Source organism: Mus caroli, chromosome 12 (genome assembly GCF_900094665.2).
Source record: "Mus caroli chromosome 12, CAROLI_EIJ_v1.1, whole genome shotgun sequence".
Taxonomy (NCBI): domain Eukaryota; kingdom Metazoa; phylum Chordata; class Mammalia; order Rodentia; family Muridae; genus Mus; species Mus caroli.
Window position 1 is genome coordinate 82,808,370 of NC_034581.1, and position 25,506 is coordinate 82,833,875.

Genomic DNA, 25,506 nt, shown 5'->3' on the forward strand with positions numbered 1-25,506 from the left:
GATGATGCCCTCCAGGTCCATCCATTTGNCTAGGAATTTCATAAATTCATTCTTTTTAATAGCTTGGGAACAACATTTCTTATTAAAATCATAGGAGTGGTCATCAGGTGGAGTGAATGCCTGTAGTATTCTTATGTCTGTGTACACTTGGGATGTAGGTAAAGAAGGATGTTTGATAACTTGAGCTTTTGAGTAAAATCACCCAGTATTTTATTCACAGATGGAATCTTACAGCTGATTTGGTGGTTCAGCGGGCCATAGCATGGGGTCTAGCAACCTGCTTTTTGAAATGACACAAAGGCCGATTTCTGTTCAGGTGTTCTTCTGACCTTACGTATGCTGTGCTGCTACTCTGGTGATTCGAATGAGAGGGCCTCCCTACCCCCATGTAGGCTGCTCATCAATTTGAATGTTTGGTTTTCAGTTGGTAGATTGTTTAGGCAGGATTAGGAGGTGTGGCCTTGTTGGAGGAAGTCTGTCATTAAAGGTGAGCTTTGAGGTTACTTTCAAAAGTCCACTTCATGCCCAGTCTCTCACTCTCTGCCTCTGGTTTTTAGATCAGGATGTAAGTCTCAGCTACTGTTTTAGTGCCAGTCCTGCTTACCTAGTGCTTTGCTCCCTACAATGATGATCCAAGACTTTCCCTCTGAAGCTGTAGGCAAGCCCCTAATTAAATGCTTCATCTGTAAGTTGCCTTGGTCATGGTGTTTCAGTGTTAGAACAGTAACTAAGGCAACAGCGAAAGGAAAAATAACGGAACTGAATGGAAAGTATCGTTGAGTCCATGAAAAGTCGAGGAAGGAGAGAGTGTGGGCTGGAGAGATGGCTTGGCATGTGAGAGTGCTTGCTGCGCTTTCAGAGGACCGGATGTGGTTCCTAGCACCCATGGCTTGCAGCTCATAACTGCCTGCTACTCTGGCTCCAGGGCCTATGACATCTTCTATCTTCCATGGGCCCCTGAACACATCCAGCTCATACAAATATACCTAAATAAAATAAAAATAAATCTTGACAAAAAGAAAGGAATGAAGTAGAACAGGTAGGAAAGGGGGCTGGAGAGATGGCTCAGTGGTTAAGAGCACTGGCTGCTCTTTCAGAGGTCCTGAGTTCAATTCTCAGCAAGCACATGGTGGCTCACAACCATCTGTCATGGGATCTGATGCCCTCTTCGGGTGTGTTTGAAGACAGAGACAGTGTACTCACATATAATAAATAAATAAATCTTAAAAAAAAATAAAAACAGGTAGGAAAAATAGGAATGGTTGAAAGAAGGTGGTAAATTTCCGTACAGATACATGAGCTACATTGAACACAAACCTAGAAAGCTAACTCTCTGCTATTTAAAGAAATGGTATAAGGTCTAAGTGAAACGTGAAAGGATGGAGAAGACGTGCTTTGTGTGTGTTTGAAGAAAAGCCGGCATCTGTATTAGGAAGCACGCGTCTAAATAGACTCTAGAGCAAACCAAGGCAGGGCTGTTCACATCAGCAGCTTCTCCACAGAGAGGAAACCAAATGACAGAGCGGGGTCAGAGCAGAAACCTCCAAGGTGACAACCTGCATCTTGCTGCTGTGTCTCTGGAGGCTTTGCACTGACAGGAGACTTGGTGATGCTCCTTTCTGTCTGGGGCCTGCCCCTTGGCACTTGCAGCTGGGTGAAAGCCTCAAGTGGATACCTAGTACTCAGGGATTGTTGAGGAGGTAGCCTATTGGATTCACTGTCCCCACAGGGCATCTCTCTGTGTAGTCACCTGGAGGATTGAGGAGGTATGAGTAAGGAGAGCACACTCTTTCTGCCCAGTGATATGAGTTTGGTACCCAGTAGGACTCCCAGGACTGTATGTGGACAAATCCAGCATCAATCCTCCTCAGGGAGTGCAGTCTAAGCTGTCTGACTGTAGTAAACATTTTGACTGTCCGCTGGATAAGGAAGAACTCCTGGTTGCTTTTGCTCATCTTCTATTTTGGCAGGGGCTTGGCTACTTCCGACCTGTGGGTCAAGCTAATGGTGCCTGTGGCTGTGTGCTGGTGTAATACTAGTTACACGTGCCAACAGTGAGCACCCTTTCCTATCTAAAAGCACCATCTGGATCCTTTCCCCCTAGATTCTCTGCTTCCTACCACTTCCTGCCAGATCTGAGAGTAGTTTGTATCTTTTTGCTTCTCTGCTACCCCACCCTAGAATTCCACATAGGCAAGACCTGTAGGCTCTTCACCTTCACCGTATCTAGAACAGCAAGCACCTGGTGCTGTTGGAGGAAGGATGTTGGGAGTTGGTTTGTATTAGGTGCCATGCTAAGCCCTTTATGTAATTATTTTACTTCATCTTAATGTTGAGGTGGCATTATCTTGTTTTATAAATGAAGAACCCAAGGTCCCATGAGATTAAGAAAAGGACATGAGGTCATATAGTCTGAGTGGCAGAGCTGGGATTTGGATTCTGGATTGACCCACTCTGAGATTCTTCATTGCTAATCTTTGTTGACCTTCCTTTCCTGCACAGGGTCTGGAGACATGGCCAGAAAGGCTCTCAAGCTTGCTTCGTGGACCAGCGTGGCTCTTGCTGCCTCCGGTGTCTACCTCTACAGTAACAACTATTTGGACCCTAATGACTTTGGCGCTGTCAGGGTGGGCAGAGCTGTTGCTACGGTTGGTTTTTTTCCTTTGGGGTTAGCAGAGGATTTACAGCATTACCTGTAGGTGTTCCGTAGGTGTGGCAAGTGGGCGTGCTCACACATATTGAAATGCCGGCATGTTAGCTCTGTCTATAGTGTGCATCCTCGCAGACCTTCACTCCTGTGCATGCAACCTCAGCTACTCTGCAGTTGAACACAGGATTGTACGAGATCTCTGCTCTGAAGCTGTTACATTGAGGCTCCATGTCTTACTGTATCGATGACTCAGAGGGGCAAGCTCCTTGGAAAACAAGGACAGAAGACTCTGTGGAAAGAGGACTTTAGCAGTTCAGTTCTGCCTGCTGTCTCTCAGCTTCCTGTTTGCTATGATGTGAAGTCCTTGGGAGGCCTCCTTACCACAGGTTCCCACCACCCTAGTGTTCTTGCAAGAATGTGGGGCCAAGCGAACTCTGACTGAACACTCTGAAATCATGACTCAGAAGGAATCCTTTTTAGAAAAAAACTTCTGTCAGCAAACTTGCTCTCGATCTGAAGAACTAATCTGAGGAGTTCTGGATTTGGCATTTATATGTGCATTGTCTGGGGCTGGGAGAACATTATCCATCTCCAAGTGGAGAATCTGATTTGAATATTTGATTTTAAATGTTTTCTCTGGTAGCTCAATAGCAATATCATCTGGTGTTATCATGTCTTTTTAGAAAAAAGTTTAGACTTATATATTTTATTTTATGTCTGTGAATGTTCTGTCTGCATGTCTGTCTGTCTGTCTGTATGCATGGGCACCATGTGTATGCCTGCTGCCTTTGGAGGTCAGAAAAGGATGTCAGATACACTGGAACTGGAGTTACAGATGGTCATGAGCCAGCAGATGCTGGGAATGGAACTAGGTTCTCTGCAAGTGCAGTAAGAACACTCAACCACTGACCACCTCTCTCTCTCTAGCACAGATCACTTTAGCTTCCTCCTCCTCTTTCTCCTCCTCCTCTTCTTCCTCCCCTCCTCTTCTTCCTCCTCCTCCTCTTCTTCCTCCTCCTCTTCCTCCTTCTCTTCCTCCTCTTTCTTTTCTTCTTCCTCTTCCTCCTCCTCTTTCTCCTCTTCCTCCTCCTCTACTTGTTTTTTTGAGACAGGGTTTTTCTGTGCAGCCCTGGCTGTCCTAGAAGTCACTCTAGAGAGTAGGCTGACCCCTAAGTCTCAGAGATCTACCTGCCTCTGCCTCTGCCTCTCATGGTGGGACTAAAGATGTGGGCCACCACGGCCTAGCTCATCATGGATTCTTAACTCTGCTGGTAGCTCCTCTCCCAGATGTGGCTCTATGATCTTTGTTGTCAGCTGTATGTGTCATGCTTTCTCTCCTTTATTGCTGCTGGTTAGCTTAGATAACAGTTGCTGTTGTCCCCCTCCCCCAAGCCCCATGGTGATATAGCTGGTTTGGTTTATTTCCTCAGGATTTAGTGTCATCAAGTGTTCTCAGAGGGAGGCCACTGACATGGTGCCTGTCCTCAAGGGTAAACTGAGTTAAAGAGTCAGATAGGGAAAGGGGCTTTGTAAAACCAGACAGTGGGATATGAAACCACTTCTGTTTAGCAAGTGCCTTTTGGAGCCTATTGTTTTCTTTTATGTGTTGAGGGGTAAAGACAGACTGTTTCATCTAGACCCAGCTTTGAAGGAGCCTCAGGTCATGGAGTCCACACATGATTTCAAAAACAGTCTAAAGCCAGGCACATGTCAGGACTGCTGCCCCGGTCAGATACAGGAGTGAACACTGGGGCCTGGGAGTCAGGAGGAGTATCCTAAGGAGACAGGATTTGAGTGGAACCTTAAGGTTAAATAGCCAGAAGGAGGCAGGAAAGTGTCCCTGGGCACTTTTATAAATCAGTCACTAAACTGTGCAATTCTTTTCTTTTCCTGTCTGAGGACAGTTTTATTAGAGTTTAAAGGGAAAACTTGAGGTCAGACAAGTTGTCATTCCCAGTAGCTGCCCAGAAGAGGGAGACAGAGAAGAGAAAGACAAACCCATGCTGTTTGAGTTAAGCTGGTGCAGAGGCAGCCACAGGGCAGACCAGCAACCATGGTGTGAATGGCACATTTAAAAGAGAGTGAACAAGCCAGGTTAGGCAGTCATTGTGCTCGCCTTGATCCCAGTACTCGGGTGGCAGAAGGAGGCAGATCTATGTGAGTTCTAGGCCAGCCTGGTCTACAAAGAGTTCCAGGACAGGACAGCCTGGGCTACACACAGAAACAATGAAAACCAAAGTGTGAGTGTGTGTGTGTGTGTGTGAGAGAGAGGGAGAGGGAGAGGGAGAGGGAGAGGGAGAGGGAGAGGGAGGGTGCAGGGGTGGGGGACATACTTAGGCTCTGGCTACCATCCAAAGAAAAAGACAGTAGATAAGAAGTGGAAGTATTGAGTTTTCACCCAGGCAGACCAACAGTGAATTGTCCATTCTCTGATGGCCTCTGGTCCTGGTTATCCTGGTTCGACACTCAGTGGGCAAACCTTGCTGATAGGCTGTAGTCAGCACATCATGGATGGTGGACTGCAATTAGGCTTTGTGAGTGTGCAGACTTTTGAATCTAAATCTCAGAACTTAGTGTCTGAGGTTCTTAGTTTCTCAGCTCTGAAAAGCTTGAAATTTGTTGGAAACCTGCGATCGTCTGATTGACTCTGGATAGAGGCCTCCCTCACTGGAAGGCTTCGGCCAGAAGATCTAGAGTGGAAATTCAAGTTTAACAGCATTCGTTTCTTGAATGTCTACCTGTAGAGTGTAAAATAGGCTGGAGATCAGTAATAAGCAGTAAGACCAGCCCTTGAATTCAGACAGTTCACAAAAACGGATGCAAATGGATAAGATAAATTTGGAGGTAGTGGCTTATCATCAGTTATGGACAGTTGTTGGTACATAAGGACAACTTGAGACTGGCCTCTCTGCAGGAGTGTTATTGTACCCACCCCCGGAGGCTATGAAGGATCATCCAGGCCAGTAAGATCTGGTGGCCGAGCACTCAGAGAGGTGGTCCCAGCATCTCCTGTGTGAGCCTCCTGCTTCAGGGCTTTGGGAGAGGTGTAGTTTTGATGTCCTCCGTGTTAAGCTTTCTCCTCCCTTGGTTCACAGACAGCTGTCATCAGCTATGACTACCTCACCTCCCTGAGGAGTGTCCCATATGGCTCTGAGGAGTATTTGCAGCGTCGATCCCAGGTAAGGGACCCAGGGGGACCCTCAGGGCTGGGTCAGGGTGGGAGACGTCTGAAGAGTGGGCACAGCCAGTTTACTTCCTGGAGAAAGCTGGGCTTAGGACAGTCAGAGCTGCTGGCCATGGGGTTTGGGATAAAGGGATCGGAAGACCACCTCCTCCTTTTGGTGCAGACGCCTTAGCACCTGTGAATAGGGCTGCCACTTTATATCAAACCAAGTCTCCCGTGCTAAGGTCACTACCTATGAAGTGCTGTTGGGGAGACCACTGAGTATTTCTGATGACAGCTGGGATGTAGGCTGCCTCTAGAGGGCTAATAACTTCTAAGCTACGTTGTTAGGCGTTGTTAGAGGTTAATTGTTTTTCTGTCCTCCGAAGGCCACTTGGGGCCTTTTGTAGGAGTGGAGCTGTGGGGCCTCACACCCCTCCTTCAGTCAGAGTGTGGTCACTGATGCAGATGTATTGGAGATGCCAGGGAGGTGGAAGATGAAGCACGAGAGGTCAGAGGGAGGTTGACAATAGGCTGGCGTGTCTTTGCTGTCCTTAGAGCATGCTTAGTTACGTTTCTGGGCTCAGCTTGGGCTCTCCTCTGTGCTGCATTCCTTCAGGGCATCCTCTCTGGGTGGATTAATTAGTTAATTAAAACATTTTAATTTAAACCTTCCACGATGTACATTTTAATTATCCACAAAAGTAACAAAAGCTGAGTAGTGTGTAGTGACCCGCCAACCCCACCCCATGGGACTGTCCAGCCTGCAGCTGAGCAGTGTGTAGTGACCCGCCAACCCCACCCCATGGGACTGTCCAGCCTGCAGAAGGATTTGATGTCGCCTTTGTCAATTATTCCCTCTTTTGTTTACTTAGCGCTCAAGTGCTTAAGTGAAACCTCAGGTGCCTCACTGTTTCAAGTATAAATTCTTCAGTATGAGTCTCCTCATAGAGAAAGAACTTTGATAAACCACGTGTATGAAGATGAGCAATTCTACAGTAACTTCTAGTTCATGTCCAGATTGCCCTTCTCCCAGCAATGCGTTTTTAAAGGACTTATTTATGAGTATGTGTGAGCTCTGTGTGTGTGTGTGTACATGTTGGGTGTTCTCTCTACTACTCTTTGCTTGGTTTCCTTAAGCCGGGTCTCTCACTGAACCTGGAGCAAGGAAGGTGGTTAGCCAGCCCGGTCATCCTCCTGTGTCCACCATGCTCAGAATGCTGGAGTTATAGGCGTGTGACCTGGAATCTGGGGATTTGTACCCCGATCCTCATGCTGGCTCTTGTACCCACCGAACCATCTCCCCATCCCTGAGATGTTCATTATCGTGAGTGTGTTCCATCCTGGACGCAAACCTGGTGTATGTGCTGTTTTGTTGACATTTCCTGAGTCTTTTAGAATCTATAACATTTCTTCTCTCTTCCTTTATTTTACTTTTTATTTAGTGATTCACCTGTTGGAGAACCAGATCATTTATTCTGTAGAATTTCTACATTCAGGATTTGGCTGACTGTACCCCAAAGTGCTATTTAATGGGGGATGTGTTCAAGCGGCTCACAAATCAAAATAGACTTTGAAACGGACAAAATGATCCTTCTTCCTCAGGTACTCAGTTTTCCTGCCTGGAGGTCATCATCATTTCCTGTGTATCTTTCCGGAGCTAGCTGCCTAGGATTTAATCACTCTGTCTTTATTCCTGCCATGGATGATCCTTAGTTACACATGTTTCTTTTAGACTGTTGGTTCTCTTACTCTGCAGACTGGGGCTCTTGTTTTGTCTATTTAATCTTCAGCTATAAACCCCTCTAGGATGGAGAAGGTTTCATGTCTGTCATTCTCGTCTTGGGGGACTATTCTAATTTTAATAGCCCAAGAAGTTAGGATTTGTTTTGCAAATGGCAAATGCATCCCCAAATTAGTGACACTTCGATAACATTTTCTCAGTTCTAACACATCCAGAGGTTGCCATTCAAGTTCCTGGTAACCCCGAATGGTCATCGTCTGGAGGTCCTCGTTGTATACTGAGCAGATAAACTAAAGTTTGTTTTCTAATAACTTTTGGTTGGCTTTCTCTAATTTTATCTTCTGTCTCTCCCTGAGTATTTTCCTTAATTGAAGTTTTAGGTTCCTCCCTTTAAGGTCTGTGCCTGTGGTCCATCTCTCTCATGTTGTTGCTCCTCCTGTTCCTCGAGCTCCTGTGTTCTCTGTTCAAGGTTCTGCCTCTACATTTAAACCTTTCTTTCTGTTGTAATTCTGACATTAGAGCATCTACCTGATTTTGATTTAGTAGCTTTAGTAAGTTATCCTCTAGACTCTGCTTCCAAATTTTATCTCTTATCTCCTTGCTGTTCAGTCTGATCTGTGAATTGTTGAATCCTTTTTTTCTAGTGTCACTTCCGCTCTGGTCCTCAACCTTTATTCTCCTCTTTCTATTGCTTCGCTTGACCTATAAAATCCTGAACCTTTAGTTCTGTGTTTCCTCTAGGCCGTGTTGCCAAGTCTGAAGTTTGTCTGTCTGTTGCTCAGTTTCATCTATGAACTTCTCTAGTGTTTGCCCTAATCCCTTTTCTAAGGCACATATTTTTTTTTTTTTAACTTTTTTTTTTATCTAGGGCCCTCCCTGTCTTTTGAGAAGACATAGTAAATCAGGAGAATAAATATTGCAGTAACCGTAAATTTCAAGGTGTCTATTTCCTTTAAATTCATCCCTGTTGAACCATTCAAAATAACATCCCGTTTATTATCAATTTATAATTGTATTACCAGATCCAGAGTCCTTTGTAACTCTGCCTCCCTCTGGCGTTCAATTCAGCACACTGCAGGCCTCTCTGATTCTTTTCTTCTCCGGGAGGAGTTGGTTGTAGAAAGACCAGATGCTTCTGTGCTTCTGAGCAAGCTCTCTGTCTTTTGTTTGGGTTGCAGCTGGCAGAGTGCACATTGATTTCAGGTAGCCTGCAGTGCAAGCAGTCGGGGAGAGTGGGCCTGGCTGTCCAGTGTAGGGAAGCAAGCATGGAAAGGCTCCCTCGGCATCCTTAGATGCCCCAATCAGGTCACTGTATCTTCTTGAAGACTACTTCACAGGCATTTGTGCTCCAGGGTCCCCTGTCCCTCCCTGGGAATCCTACAGGGCACTGCCCAAGTCCAGCTGTGGCCTGGGTTGCTGCCCTTGCCTGTAGCTCTCTGTCTGGGACTTGGGGAGGGATTCTCTCTGCAGCTCTCTGTAGACCCCTCAAACCCAGTTAGCTTTCAATCCACACATTGCTGCAGCCTTTGATTGCCGCCCTAGCTGTTTATTGTGAGTGCAGGGAGGGGCAGTGGACACTTATCTTAGGTTAGTTGGGTTCTAATTGATTTGATGGGCACCAATATGTAAACTTCCAACCCCAGTAAGCCCATGCAAAAACCACACAACTCAGTTACAAGATTTGTAAGCTGCACGCCTAGATTGGGCAGATTTATCACTACATTACTCTATTCACCAGCTGTGAGATCCCTTGCTACTTGTGGCTTCTCCAGGCCATGTAGTTCTGCTCTATCTTCCTTCTACCTCCTCTTCCTCTGTCTTCTTCCTCTTCTTTCCTCTCTTCATCCACTCTGAGACCTCCAGGCCCACCTTTCCCATTCCACTGCCCAATCACAAGCTCTAGCCTTTATTTGACCAGTTAAAATGGGGAGAAGGTTCACATGAAATAACTTGAGTATTTGATTCACTCCTTGTTGGGGCAGCCCCTCTTATGGAAGCAGAATTAACATCAGGATACAAACAGCACCAGGGCAACCCTCAATAGCTCTGGGGAGCTGGTAAGGAGGGTGCAGCCAGACCTTTGATGAGAGGCGACATGTGGTGGCTCTGTGTACCAGATAACAGGGTGTAGTTGGTTCCTAGGAGTTGTCCCTGGGAAGGGGGATCCAGCAGGCACAGAAGAGCATGACTAACTCCTGCAGGAGAGTTCTCATCATGACTAATAAAGGAGGCTAAGCATCCTCATGTCACTTCTTAAGCCTGCATCTCCAGGTTCTAGAGTATGTTAGAGCCAAGGCTGCGGCAGTCAGTGGCTTGAAGCATTTTTAGGGTTAGCACTGGCAGTCTGGCTTTGTGACTTGCTGCATCCTGGAGAAGGAGAAGAGAAAGCCTGTCGTGCCATGGTAGGCAACTGAGGGTTTAAGGTTGGACTCTGGAGAACTGGATTTCTGATGCCGAGATGCTTGCAACTGAGGTTTGTGTGACTGGACATGCTCACCCTCCAGAAGGACATCGCTCTGAGCATAGACATCCAGGCAAAAGGCTGGAGGTGACGACAGGAGAGGATGGAGCTGGTTCTGCATGAAGGATTGGGCTGTAGTGGGCTCCCTCTTCATAGGGAGCAACTGGACTTTTCTTTGGCGATCTATGTGTCCGTGTCTGTGTCTGTCTATGTGTCTGTGTGTATCTCTCTCATCACACAAATGCACCCATCCACACTCAAACCCCCACATGTACACTCACAGGTTTTATGACTTTGTCTTAGAAATTGATTTGGGGTGGTCCCTAGAGCCAGTTCTGGCCCATTTCTTTTTCAAATTTCAAGTTTCGCTTTCTGTCTAGTTAACTGAGAGTATAAGCTGTTGGCTTTTTTTGCCGGGAGTCATCTTGCCACTGTGATGAGAAAGCCCATCTGTGGGTGAAGTTGGTATTAAAGACTTGAGTTCTTTGAGTTCCTGTATTGAGTTGGATTTCAAGCCATTCTCTCACTGGACTTCCCGGTTATGCCCTCAGTGAGTTCTTTTTTTTTTGTTGCTTAAGGTGATCTGCATTTAATGTTAGTTAAAACCGAGTCTTAGTAATACAGGGAACTCTTGGAGAAGGTTGTCTGAGTTTGAAGTATGATTGGCATTTTGATAGGTTACAGGATGGTCAGTAATTCAAGTGAAATGATGCAGAGAGGTTTGTGTGGTCCAGGGTTGAAATGGAGGCATCATGGATCAGAAGCCTTTTCACCTGGTCTTAGTCCTTGCCAACGACCTCTGCTTCCCTTCTGTAAGAATGCAGTAATGGTCTTGGCCTCAGCTGTTGAATGAACAGAGAGGAGAAACTTGGTACTGAACTACTTTCTTTGTAGATGAGATCTTGAGACACAGGGTAACCTTGATGGCTCCTTAATTATTTTATGTTTTGTGTATGTGTATATGATGTCTGTACTTGTTTGTGTTTGTGTATGTGTGTGTGTGTGTGTGTGTGTGTGTGTGTACTTGTGCATGAATATGCTTGTGTGTTTGGAGACCAGAGATTGACCGTGGATATTTTTCCTTGATCTATTTTTGAGATAGGGTCTATTACTGTGCATGTGACTCTTTGACTCAGCCAGGCTCAGTGGCCAGTGAGCTTCAGGGGTTTGCCCAGCTCTTGTGTGTGTTGTCATACATAGACTTTTAGGTAAGTTCTGGAGATCCAAGGTCAGTGTCTCATGGCCTGCACTGTGCCACTTCACTGTCAGAGCCATCTCCCCAGCCTGCTCTTCCTGCTTCTTGCTCTCTTCACCCCATCTTCATTCATATAGAATCCCCGTGGATCCAGAGAGGGAAAGGCCCTTCTTCTTTTTCTTCCAGCCCCAGATTCCAGTTTGGCTCTTTCCTTTTCCTTATATGACACTTCTGTCTGTGACAGTAAGAACCAGCCATTTACTTTCTTAGTACATTTGCTATTTGGTTTAACTCTAGACAGCCTAAGACAGACGAGGTCAGGTGCATGCCGGGTGGTGTGGCCATAGACAGATGTCCTAAGGCAGACAAGATCCCTGAGGCCTACCGGAGCAGAGTGGCCTCACATGGGTGAGGTTGTATATTCAGGCAGTATTGAAGCTGACTCTGGACAGGTGGAGTTGAAACATATACTGTCAGGGACAAAGTGCTTTTGGCTGGGGCTCATGGGTATGATGTGGGGGACCGACTGTCCATGTGATAGATACAGAGATTACTTCAGTGTGTTTCAGTTGCATTTGTGTTGCTCTGAGCAGATATCTGACAGAAACATCTTACAGGAGGGGAGATTTATTTGGGCTCAGAGTTTCAGAGACATTTCAGTCCATCATGGTGGGCATGCAAGGCCGTGTGAGCATGACGCACTGTTCACATGAAGTCAGACGGAAGTGGTGCACTGGAGCCAGAAATGGAAGCAGGCGTAACCTTCAGAGGCCGGCCAAGCCCCGCCCAAAGGCTCTACCACCCATAAAATAGCAACACAAGCTGGGAATAGACTGTTGAAACAGCAACCTGTGGGAACAAACGTGGACATCCTGCCAAGCCACAGAGGGACTTGAGGGCAGGTTTCATATCATGGAGTAGAAAGCCACGGGACATTCTCAAGCAGAGTTTTGATAAATTTTCAGTGAATTAGAATGTTTAAAGTCACCAGGTACTGAATATTTCTTATTTGTTTATTTATTTATCTATCTACTAAATGTAAGTACACTGTAGCTGTTTTCAGATACCCCAGAAAAGGGCATCAGATCTCATTACGGATGATTGTAAGCCACCATGTTGTTGCTGGGATTTGAACTCAGGACCTTCAGGAGAAGAGTCAGTGCTCTTATCCACTGAGCCATCTCTCCAGCCCTCTGAATATTTCTTTAGCTTTTATTCTGTCTGTGGGATTGGGGTGGGGGGCAGGAGGGGAGATACAGGGAGACAGAGAGAGAGGGACCAAGAGAAACAAGAGACTGAGACAGATACACACACACACACACACACACACACACACACCCCACATAAAGTCAGAGACAGAGACAGACAGACTCCCTCCCCTGAAGTATGAGAGACAGACAGAGATGGTGGTGGGGTTGTCATAATACAGGAAGGCGCCTTGATCCCGACTGAGTGCACTATGCCTATTCAGCCTTCCAGCTGACCTTACCTTATATCACCGAGCAGACCACTGGGCCTGCATGAGGTGCTTCAGTTCAGCAGGATGCACTCTCTCTCTCTTTTAAATATTTATTTATTTATTATGAATACACTATAGCCATCTTCAGAATAGAGCATCAGATTCCATTCTAGATGGTTGTGAGCCGCCATGTAGTTGCTGGGAATTGAATTCAGGACCGCTGGACAAGCAGTCAGTGCTCTTAACCACTGAGCCATTCCTCCAGCCCAGGATGCATTCTCTTAATCATTGTGGTATTAAGACTTGAGGTGATGGGTAATCTGTTCTCTCCTTGCCTGAGAAGCAGAGCCAGGGAGACACAGGATGCCATAAGAAGAAGAACAGTGTCAGCTGTATTTCTGGTAGATGCTGGGCTGTGGCCTGAGGTTTGAGTCAGCTTGCTGAACATCACCTCCGAACTGGATAGAACTGGAGAGACAAGGCAGATATGAGGGCGGTTAAGCAGATCCAGAAGGCAAAGGAGGGAGGAAGCATGAATGAGCTGGACACACTGCTGCCCACCAATCGAGTCAGTGATTCCTCTGTCCAAAGCAGAAGAGAGGGAAGAGAGGTAACATCGTGCCCTCTTGAGACTCCCCACTCCTATGAAACCTAGGGGAGGGGTTCACCAGCAGCATGTAGGAGAGGGGGTGGATCTAAGGTAACCCCTGTCAGCAACTGGTTCCCAGCTAGGGGGTACAGGAGCCCTGCGTATGCATGCTGGAGCCTCATGTGGCACATGGGGACTGTGTAATTGTCCCATCGTCCCCCTGCACATGCAGTGCCTGTCCACCTGGTGTGGACCCTTTTCAGTGGATTTTCACACGCTGTGCCCCTAGGGCCCCCTTTCTCTGCTCTCCATTGTTGTCCTGAGCCTTTGTCTGCAAACATTCTGCATAGACAAGGGAAACTGAATCCTTGCTATCTCTGTGACTGGCTTCCTTAGAGTCTGATGAATTCTGCAGAGCCTGAGATGCACACAGTGTCCTGGGGTGGTGTCACCCGAGGATTGGTTCTCTGGGGTGAGGGAGGCAGTCTGTGACTGAGTTGGTACTTTCTTTTTAGCCTGTGTCCCCAAGTCTTTCTGAGCACCACAAATCCACGCAGTTCTCTGGAGGGGCCCTGGTCCTGAAGCCTTTCTGATGCTGAGCTTGGTCCACAGGTGTGGGCTTTGGTGTCGTCTGGGAGACGTAGGGGCCACACTGCCTCCCCTGAGGGGGAAGCACGGTGGGACTTCAGTTTCCCCCGAAGACTGGGCTCACCTGTGGTGGCTTTTCTGTAGGCCCAAGGACATGCCAGTATCTCCTTACTTGGTCTAGGCTTGATAGTGGCCTAGGGACCATGCCTTGGTAGTGTTCTATTTTGTCATATCTGCATATAGCCTTTGTATCTTAAAACATGAACATTTAAGAACTGGTATTGGTGGAATTATACCATTAACTCATTTTCTCCTTTTTAAATTAAAAAATTAGACTTAGTTTTATTTTATGTGTGCATGTTTTGCCCACATGTATGTATGTATGTATGTATGTGTGCCATGTGTGTGATTGGTGGCCATTGAGGTTAGAAGAAAGCATAGGATTCCCCTACGACTGGAGTTATGGGTGGCTGTGAACCACCATGTGGGTGCTGAGAATTGAACTCAGGTCTTCTTCAAAAGCAACAAGTGTCCTTAACCAGTGAGCCACTTTTTGAGTGTGTGTATGTATGTCTGTGGTGCTCAGTCCCCATGTGTGTGTGTGTGTGTGTGTGTGTGTGTTGCAGGAGTTCAGTCCTCTCGTTTCAGCGTATGCGTTCTGGGACTGAACTTGTGCTCAGTCTTGGCAGTAAGAGTCTTTACTCACTGAGCTATCTTGTTGGCATTTCATCTTCTGTGCTGCAGTGCTGATAGCACTCTGTGTACTACCTACAGCTGCCTTTTGCACCCGCCTTTTCCACATTGTCACTGGCATTAGGACCTCTTTTGAGAAGCAAGCCTAACACCATCTGTAAGGGATGCTTGGTCAGACCCTGGCTGGCACCTAACTGCCATTGCTGCCTTCTCTTCCCTGCTGAGTCTGGCCACTCTCTCTCTACTCTGCTCTTGGATCACCTTTTTAACTTTTCTTTTTGCATTTCCTGGGACTCACAGAAGCCTGGTGGGATGGGGTTTACTTCCACTGCTCCAAAGCAACGACACTTTCCAAGGGCTCGGCTGTAGTGACGAGGAACAGGCCCCTATTCTTCTGGTGGTAAGTGTTCTGCCTCTGACTGTGTGAGCTGAGTACCTGCATGTGTATATCTGTAGTGCCTTCTCACTGCCGCACCTGTGAGGTTGCTTTTAATTTCTCTGTCTTCCGTCTTCATGGGTGATAGGGATGGTGACCGTTCCATTCCTCACAGAGTCTGCACCTAATTCAAAGCCCTCAGCAGGGAAGGGACTGCGGAGACCCAGCATCTACTGGGTTTGCCCATCTTGGATGCATCCCAGCCTAGTGAGACAGTTTCTCTGATGTGAAGAGCAGGTAGGTGTTCACATGTACTGAACACTAATTACGCGACTAGTATGATGCTAAGGACTCTGTTATCTGTCTTAACTCCCTGACAGTCTAGCAAGGTAGATACCACTGTTCTTGTTGTGAAGGAACTTAAAAAAAACAAGTAAATTTCCTAGGTTAGAACATGAAGTACGGGGTTTCTCAATGCCGTCCTCATACATGTGGCATTATACTTTGTACTTCATCTTCCCCCTCCCACTGAGCTTGGCTTTGTTCCTCATCCAGCCGATTCCTTCTTCCCCAGACAGCCCCATTTCAGAGGAGGGAACTCTGGCATAGGTTGGTTAAGTGACTCTCCACCTCCCTATGAACGTCATACAAACGACTTAAAATGAGTGGCTTAATGCACAGAAGTTTATTCTCCTGTAGTTCTGGAGGCCAGAAGTCCACAGTCAAAGGATAACAGGGCTGGGCTGGTTCTGGGGGCCCTAGGGAAGAATCTTTGGTTTCCTCTGGAAGACCCAAGCAGCCCTATGACTGTATCTCTGCAATTTCTGCCTCCATCTTCCCTTGTCTTTCTTGTAAGGACAGTTGCCATTGTGCTCAGGCATATCTCCCTCTTATCCCAGATAGTCTAGGCTGATCACATCTGAAAATTATCAGTAATGCTGACAAAAGTCCTCTTTCCAAATAAGGTTACAATTATAGGTCCCAGGGGCTAGGATGTAGCTGTATCTATTTTTTGGAGGGGAAGGGGGTGGGGCAGCAGATAGGCTATTGTTAAGCACACCCCAGGAGCTCATGGTAGCACCCTTCCTAAACCTTACTGGTTGTGAGCATCCAGGACTCCTCAAGCCAACGGTCTCACAAGCATGGGTTCCTTGTTTCGTCAGAGAGTGAGGACTGTTATGTCCTGACATTCTCACCCGGCTTCCTTCCATGCCTTCAACTTGTAGCCATTTCTTCTGTAGCCTTTTGGGGTGTTCATCCTGGATGTCAGAATTCTCATACCTTAATGTTAATGTGTTCAGGAGGTCACTCAGGGGGGTGGGTGGGAGGACAGCTTCACACCTGGGAAGGTAGGATGAATGTGATACTCCTGCCTCAGTGGCCACACCTCTCAAATAGGAATGTGAGAGTAGCCTGATCCTACTAATGAGGTGTGGAGGAAGGAGATGCTGCTGCTGCAGTGGTCTGACTGCTTGTTAAGAGTAGCAGTCACAGGCTGCTCTTCGCTCCTGCTTCTCGCTGTTGTGGCCCCAAGCTGCTATTTTCTACCAAATTAAAATCCACTCAGTGCTTTTCCTGTCCCCAAATAAAAACTCCTCTCCAAGCTTTTGCCTGTTACAGCAAGACTTTTTAATAGATTCTGCCTCGTAGAGCCATGAGACATATGTCCAATTAGCAGAATAATTTTGCTTAAATATACAGATAAACTGTTGACTGACAACAGCGGCACGCATCTGAGGCTAATTTAAGGCAAAGTGGCTTGGGAACTTCGGTACTGCTCCTCCCCCATCTATGTTGCACCCCTCCCCCAACCTATTGTCAGGCTTTTCTTCTCTCTAGACCTTTTCTTGCCGACAGATCTCCATCCTGACCATCTAAATGATCATAAGGGGGCATCTCCATGCTGTGCTTCATCATTGGTCAGAGTATCCACGTGTGACTGTTCATATAAACAACTGAGCAGCTACTGCTTAGTGAACGGCTATGGTATGCCAGCCACTGTGTGGGATGCCGGGTATATGATGGTACACTCCCTCCTCCCCCAATGAGACAGGGTTTCTCTGTGATTTGTAGACCAGGCTGGCCACGAACTCAGAGATCTGCCTGCCTCTGCCTCCTGAGTGCTGAGATTAAAGGTATGCACTGCCGCCACTACCCTGCTACATTTTATTTTATTTTATCTTATTTTTCTCTTTTTGGTCAGTGGTCATTTATTGAGGGGATAAGAGGTGAGTTGTGGCACTCACAAGAGCATCAACTCCAAGAAGACAGGGGCTTGGTCTCTCTTGCTGCTGTATCATACACCCAGCACAGTAGGCACAGTGTATATTCTTTGTTGAGAGAAGGAGCAAGATATTTTGAGCTCTTGCTGAGTTGTTCCAAAGAAGATAAAATGTAGTCATGGGACAAATGAAGGTGAGGTTAAGGAGGGCTCTCTGACCTGGGCTGTGTCTGAAGAGCTATCCAGCAAAGGTGGAGGGTGGGAGACTGGGCGACTCTCAGAGGAGCCAGAGCTGGCTTTGTACTTCCCTGGGTTCTGTTCACAGGGTGATCTGGTTTCCTTTCCTGTGTCTATGTTACCTTGCCACACGGATGATGGCCGCTCTCAAGAGCTTGCAGTGTCCGTGCTGGTACATGGTCAGGGTCTGTACCTGAAAGCAGTGGAAGGTCCCTATCATGTGTCAATATCCTTTTGACATTGCTATAGACATGTAGCCATGGACAGGGATAGATGCCATATGGCTCCTGTGTGACTCTGGTTCTCACCAGGCCTTTATCAGCCTCCCTGCAGGACTGCAGGGCAATGGCAGAGTGTAAGCTGCCATGGGTAGAGCTTCAGGGATGGCAGGGCAGAGGTGAAGAGGGAGGCTGGGCTTGGGGAGAGACAGTGTGCCAGAGCATGGGGAATAGCCTCCAAGAATGTGTGTGAGCTAAATACCCCAGTGTAGACGCCACCGCACCATCAGATTTCACTTAGAAACACCATTTCAGAAATAAGGCATTTCAAGACAGCTACTATGTTATTTTCCTGTGTTTGCCATAACAAATTACTATTGAATGGTGGCTTAAAACAATATAGTCTTAGGGTACTGGAGGTCAGAAGCTCAGAGTGATTCTGTGTGGACAAAATGTGTCAGCAGGTGGTGTTCCCTGTGGAGGCTCTGGGGGAGCATTCATCTCTTTGATTTTTCTGATTCCTTCCCTCCTGTCCACTTCTCTCCTTCCTTCCTTCCTTCCTTCCTTCCTTCCTTCCTTCCTTCCTTCCTTCCTTCCTTCCTTCCTTTTCTCTGTCTTTCCTTTTTTTGAGACAAGGTCTCACTATTTAACCTTGGTGGGCCTAGAACTTATTGTATAGACCAAGCTGTCCTTGAATTCATAGAGTTCCTCCTGCCCCCGCTTCTGCTGTGTTTAAAGGTGTGTGCCACCATACCTGTGATGGTTTGAAAGAAAATTACCCCTATAGGCCCAGAGGGAGTGATACTATTAGGAGGAATGGCCTTTTGGAGTAGTTGTGGCTTTGTAGAAGGAGGTGTGTCACTAAGGGATGGGCTTTGAAGTTTCTGACGCTGCCTAGTGTCACTCTTTCTTCCTGTTGATCCAGATGTAGAACTCTCAACTCCTTTCTAGCATCATGTCTGCCTGTGTGCTTCCATGATAATAATGGACTAAACCTCTAAAATGGTAAGCCAGCCCCAATTAAATGCTTTCCTTAATTAATTAATTAATTAATTAAATAATTAATGTTTTTTGAGACAGGATTTTTCTGTGTTGTCCTGGTTGTCCTGGAGCTTGCTCTGAAGACCAGGCTGGTCTCGAGATCCACTTGCCTGTCTCCCAAGTACTGGAATTAAAGGCATGTACCACCACTGCCCAGAAAATGTTGTCCTTTATAAGAGTTGCCATGGCCATGGTCTCTTTCCAGCAATAGAAACCCGAATTAAGACAACACCTGACTAGCTTTCTGGTTTTTAGAGATGCCCCAGGTGTCTTGGCTCACGATCCTCTCTCTCTCCCTGTCTTCCAGGCCAGCATCGTCTGGTCTAGTTCTTGTGCTGCTGTCTCTCTAGTGCTCCCCTGCCTTTGTCTTCCTTTCAAGACCTGTGCAGATTTACCACTGTGTACCTGGGCAATGTCCCTCTCATCTCCCGATCTCAGGGTCGTGGGATTATTAGCAGCCTGATTTTCCTCTGCAGGGTGGGGACGGCTGTTGGCTCTGTTAGGAAAACAAATCTCACTGTGAAGAATCCCAGATGTCAATACAAAGCCTAGAGAGCAAGAAAATGGATGTTGTACCTGGTGCCTCTGCCTGAAATATGGTGTCCTAATTCTTGTTTACGTATCACTGCGGGACTTTAAGCTGTAATTCCCGTCTACTTCCCTAAACCAGTTCACTTTTCTATGGCATCACAGTGTCTTTAGTACATGTGATTAGACTAACAAGTGTCAATGTCATCTGTCAGGATTCTCTAGGTTCTGAACTTCCTAATGCTACAACACTTTAATACAGTTCCTCATGTTGTGGTGACCCCAACCATAAAATTATCTCGTTGCTACTTTATAACTGTTATGAATTGTAATATAAATACTTTATATGCAGGATATCTGTTATAAGACACCCCCCCCCCAAAGGGAGTTGTAACCCACAGGCCGAGAGGAACAGAACACAGAACATGAATGTATACAAAGTGGTATAATTAGATTAGCTGACCTGGACAGGTTGGGTAGTCCAGCAATGTCTCTTTGTTCACTGGAAAGGCTGAGAGCCCTGTAGCTTCTGACTGTAGGGGGATGGATACTTCTGCAGTTCTAGTCTGGCACCAAAGGCCTGGAAGATTCCCAGAGACCCACCAATCGTCAGCTCTCATAGGAAGGCCCAAGAAGCTGGGTTCTGGTGTTAGCGAAGAATAGCAGCCGTGGTGGTGGCAGCAGCAACAGCGGCAGAGTAGATGTACTTAGTCATAAGAAGCAAAGGCAAGCAGGCAAAAGTAGCATTGCTGCCATTTCCTCAGCTCTCTTTCTGTCTGGGCTTCTATTGGAAGGTACTGTCCACTCGGGGGACCTTCCCTTTAGATGATTTCAGACCCACTCAAGTTGAAATCACATTGTCTAACCACGACCTGTAGTCAGTTTTCCCTTGCTTCCCTACCTATCTTCACATGCCCCCGAACCTACTCTGCGTCACTCTCCTTCTAAGAGTGAGGCCTTCTTGCCTGTATCTTTTGAGGGTTTGTTTTGATTTCTGCTGTCAGCCATGAGAGTATAAGACTGTATAGATGTGAAAAAAAGACTGTCATCCCACATTCAGGCGGGTATCCTGAACAAGCACAGCGAGCCAAGAGGGATTGCAGGCTGTCTGGGTATGTTATTCTGCTCATGGCCTTGGCATTTGTTATTCTTGTCTGTAGCAGCCATTCCAGAAATGCCCCCACTTTTCCGGTCGCCGAGCAACTGTGAGAACAAATTAATTATGCATTTTCTCACTGTGTGTGATTAAGGGGCAGATGGAGGGAAGGGTTCTCTGTAGCTTTTCTGGCCATGAAGTTCCCAAATGGATAGTTTCCAGATTGACGAGTTCAGGTCCCCAACTCCTGTGGGCATCTGTGCAGGCAGGCTTGCTCTTTGGCAAGGGGAGCCCCAAGTTGCAAGTAATAACATTGTTATTCTCTTAAATTTGCAACTCGTTTACTGTCTGCTGAGTGCTTGTAGTTAGGCGCGCGACAGCTCATTTGTTGGGATTCCAGGGATCCTGGGACAACATTTTTTGCTTCACACCTCCCTAAATTATTGTTGGCGGTGTTGATCCCACCACTAGAGACAAATTCCTTCAGCCCAAAACTCCATTCCCTATTAAGATATAGGTGTTGGTCCAGGAGATGGCGGCTCATTGCCATGCAAGTCTGAGGGTCTGAGTTCAAGAAAGATAAATGTGTTGCTAAATGCCAGATAAATGTGTTGGTGCACACCCTTAATCCCAGTGCTTGAGAGAAGGAGGCAGGCAGATCTCGGTGAGCTGGAGGTCAGCCTGTTCCACATGGCATTCGCCATGCCAGCCAGAGTTCCGTGGTAAGACTCTTTGTAATTAGTTGCTTTTCTTTTGCTGTGATAAAACACCATTGCCAAGGCACTTACAGAGGAGCTGGGAACATGCACTCGTTGGTCAGGAAAGCTATCATTTTATTTTCTGTTTCTTTAGAAATACAATGGCATGATGCACCCAGGCCACCCAACTCATAACCCTGCCTTGGCTTAGACTCTCTTTCTAGTCTAGACAGGTTTTGAGCTTGGGATCCTTTCGCCTCCGAGGGCTGGGGATGCAGGCCTGCATCACCAGGCGTGGCTTGAATGCTGTTCTTTACTAACTGTAGCATCAGTTTCAGATCTTAGTTGATTTTGTTTGATATTTGCCCCTCCTCTCAGGACATATAGTTTGTCATGCTTTCTCTGTCATCTGCATATCTGTTCATTTTCCAATAGTTGTTAGATATTGTGTTTTATCTTTTTGGGTATTATATATTTTGTAATGAATGTTCTTAAATTTTGATCTAAGGCTTTGTTAAGTTTTGGGGGATGTACTGGCTAGTTTTGTGTCAACTTGACACAGCTGGAGTTATCACAGAGAAAGGAGCTTCAGTTGAGGAAATGCCTCCATGAAATCCAACTGTAAGGCATTTTCTCAATTAGTGATCAAGGGGGGAAGGCCCCTTGTGGGTGGTGCCATCTCTGGGCTGGTAGTCTTGGGTTCTATAAGAGAGCAGGCTGAGCAAGCCAGGGGAAGCAAGCCAGTAAAGAACATCCCTCCATGGCCTCTGCATCAGCTCCTGCCTTCTGACCTGCTTGAGTTCCAGTCCTGACTTCCTTGGTGATGAACAGCAGCATGGAAGTGTAAGCCGAATAAACCCTTTCCTCCCCAACTTGCTTCTTGGTCATGATGTTTATTCAGGAATAGAAACCCTGACTAAGACAGGGGACTAGTTGGATTTTTTTTTTCAGGTCTTGCTTTAATATTTGTTAATTGGAATGAGACAGTATTTAGGGTATCTCTGCTTACTGAGGCTGGAACTTTCTGAGTATGAATTATGACGCTTTTCCAGTCTGGGTGGTAAGAGTAGGCTACATGTGCGTCCTCGTACACAACTCTAATTTTGTGGAGTTTGTCTGGACTCTGTCATGTGTTGCATGTGTGTAGGCTGATGAGACTTAAGCTCAACATCCGGAGATGGACCTTGAATAGATTGCCAGCTCTCCTTTTTTCCCCTTAAATTAGATATTTTCTTTATTTACATTTCAAATGCTATCCCCTTTCCTGGTGTCCCCTCCGAAAACCCTCTATCCCCTCCTCCCCTCCCCCTGCTCATAACCCATCCACTCCCACTTCCTGGCCCTGGCATTCCCCTGCACTGGGGCATAGAGCCTTCACAGGACCAAGGACCTTTCCTCGAATTGATGAATAAAAAGGCCATCCTCTGCTACATATGCAGCTGGAGCCATGAGTCCCACCATGTGTGCTCTATGGTTGGTGGTTTAGTCCCTGGGAGCTCTGGGGGTACTGGTGAGTTCATATTGTTGTTCCTCCTATGGGGCTGCAAACCCCTTAAGCTCCTTGTGTCCTTTCTCTCATCCTCAGGTGCTCAGTCCAATGGATGACTATGAGCATTCACCTCTGTATTTGTCAGGCACTGGTAGAGCCTCTCAGAAGACAGCTATAACAGATTCCTGTCAGCAAACACAGCAAACCCACAATAGTGTCTGGGTTTGGTGACTGTATATGGGATGGATTTCCAGATCCATCCAGGGTTAGTCTCTGGATGGTCTTTCCTTTAGTCTCTGCTCTGCACTTAGTCTTTGTAACTCCTTCCATGGGTATTTTGTTCCCCCTTCTAAGAAGGATCGAAGTATCCACACTTTGGTTTTCCTTCTTCTTGATTTTCATGTGGTCTGTGAATTGTACCTTGGGTATTCCAAGGTTCTGGGCTAATATCTACTTATCAGTGAGTGCATACAATGTGTGTTCTTTTGTGATTGGGTTACCTCATTCAGGATGATATTTTCTAGTTCCATCCATTTTCCTAAGAATTTCATAAATTTTTTTTTTTTAATAGCCGAGTTTAATAGCTCAGTTGTGTAAATGTACAACACTTTCTGTTGAGGGACATCTGGGTTATTTCTAGCTTCTAGCTATTATAAATAAGGCTGCTATAAACATAGTGGAGCATGTGTGCTTACTACATGTTGGAGCAACTTCTGGATATATGCCCAGGAGAGGTATTGCTGGATCCTCTGGTAGTACTATGTCTAATTTTTCTGAGGAACTGCCAGACTGATTTCCAGAGTGGTTGTACCAGCTTGCAATCCCACCAGCAATGGAGGAGTGTTCCTCTTTCTCCACATCCTTGCCAGCATCTGCTATCACCCGAGTTTTTGATCTTAGCCATTCTGACTGGTGTGAGGTGGAATCTCAGGGTTGTTTTGATTTTGCATTTCCCTGATGACTAAGGATGCTGAACATTTCTTTAGGTGCTTCTCAGCCATTTGGTATTCCTCAGTTGAGAATTCTTTGTTTAGCTCTGTACCCCATTTTTCAATAGGGTTCTTTGGAGTCTAATTTCTTGAGTTCTTTGTATACATTACATATTAGCCCTCTATTGGATGTAGGATTGGTAAAGATCTTTTTCCAATCTGTTGGTTGCTGTTTTGTCCTATTGGCAGTGTCCTTTGCCTTACAGAAGCTTTGCAATTTTATGAGGTCCCATTTGTTAATTTTTTGATCTTAGAGCATAAGTTATTGGTGTTCTGTTTCAGAAAATTTCCCCTGTGCTCATGTGCTCAAGGCTGTTCCCCACTTCCTTTTCTATTATTTTCAGTGTATCTGATTTTATGTGGAAGTCCTTGATCCACTTGGACTTGGGCTTTGTACAAGGAGATAAGAATGGATCAATTTGCATTCTTGTACATGCTAACCACCAGTTGAGCCAGCACCTTTTGTTGAAAATGATGTCTGTTTTCCACTGGATGATTTTAGCTCCCTTTTCAAAGATCAAGTGACCATAGGTGTGTGGGTTCATTTCTGGGTCTTCAATTCTATTCTATTGATCTACCTGCCTGTCCCTGTACCATGCAGTTTTTATCATAATTGCTCTGTAGAACAGCTTGAGGTCAGGGATGGTGATTCCATCAGAAGTTCTTTTATTATTGAGAATAGTTTTTGCTATCCTAGGTTTTTTGTTATTCCAGATGAATTTGCAAATTGCTCTTTCTAACTCTGTGAAGCATTGAGTTTGAATTTTGATGGGGATTGCAAATACCATTAAAATCAGGGACTAGACAAGGCTGCCCACTTTTTCCCTACCTATTCAATATAGTACTGGAGGTTCTAGCCAGAGCAATTAGACAACAAAAGGAGGCCAAAGGGATACAAATTGAAAAGAAAGAAGTCAAACTATCACTATTTTCAGATGATATGGTAGTATATATAAGTGACCCCCAAAACTCCACCAGAGAACTCCTAAGCCTGATAAACAACTTCTGTGCAGTAGCTGGATATAAAATTAACTCAAAAAAATTAGTGGCCTTCCTCTACACAAAGGATAAACAGACAGAGAAAGAAATTAGGGAAACAACACCCTTCACAATAGTCATAAATAATATAAAATACCTTGGTGTGACTCTAACTAAGAAAGTGAAAGATCTGTATGATAAGAACTTCAAGTTTCTAAAGAAAGAAATTGAAGAAGATCTTAGAAGATGGAAAGATCTCCCATGCTCATGGATTGGCAGGATTAACGTAGTAAAAATGGCCATCTTGCTGAAAGCAACCTACAGATTCAGTGCAGTCCCCATCAAAATTCCAACTCAATTCTTCACAGCTTTCCTTTAGTATTATGTGTCTTTACATCTCTCTCCTCCCCTATGAACTCTTTCTGGACTTAACTCCAACTCTCAACTCAAAGTTGCTTTTTACAGAGAATCTGCTGTAATCTGGGACCACTGTAGGGTTCATCTTCCTTCCTTCTACCTTCACTGCTGGATGACTAGGGTCCAGGGATCCATCCCATAATCAGCCTCCAAACGATGACACCATTACATACACTAGCAAGAGTTTGCTGAAAGGACCCTGATAATAGCTGTCTCTTGTGAGACTAGGCCGGGGCCTAGCAAACACAGAAGTGGATGCTCACAGTCAGCTATGGAATGGATCACAGGGCCCCCAATGGAGGAGCTAGAGAAAGTATCCAAGGAGCTAAAGAGATCTGCAATCCTATAGGTGCAACAACATTATGAACTAACCAGTACCCTGGAGCTCTTGACTCTAGCTGCATATGTATCAAAAGATGGCCTAGTCGGCCATCACTGGAAAGAGAGGCCCATTGAATATGCAAACTTTATATGCCCCAGTACAGGGGGACATCAGGGCCAAAAAGTGGGAATGGGTGGGTAGAGGAGTCGGGGGGAAGGTATGAGGGACTTTTGGGATAGCATTGGAAATGTAATTGAGGAAAAACATATTCCCTGGTTCCTCCATTCATAAGAGAGTCAAGGCCTCATTCCCTTGGCTCTAAGTGTCCAGGACCAGGTCCCAGACTACTAGGAA

At 46.0% G+C, this 25,506-nt stretch overlaps 1 protein-coding gene across 7 annotated transcripts in view; it reads left to right on the forward strand.

Moving 5' to 3' along the window:
• Adck1 (aarF domain containing kinase 1) overlaps positions 1-25,506 on the forward strand; it is a 102,273-nt gene that overhangs the window by 6,160 nt on the left and 70,607 nt on the right. For 4 of the 7 annotated variants that reach the window (XM_021178948.2, XM_021178949.1, XM_021178947.1 and 1 more), the window contains exons 2-3: positions 2,503-2,648; positions 5,746-5,829. In XM_021178948.2, coding sequence (XP_021034607.1) covers positions 2,514-2,648; positions 5,746-5,829 — 219 coding nt within the window. In that variant the 5' untranslated portion in view covers positions 2,503-2,513. Of the gene's footprint in view, positions 1-2,502; positions 2,649-3,373; positions 3,539-5,745; positions 5,830-14,900; positions 14,943-25,506 lie in introns of those variants that run through there. The other 3 variants (XM_029484868.1, XM_029484871.1, XM_029484870.1) reach the window with 3 other exon arrangements.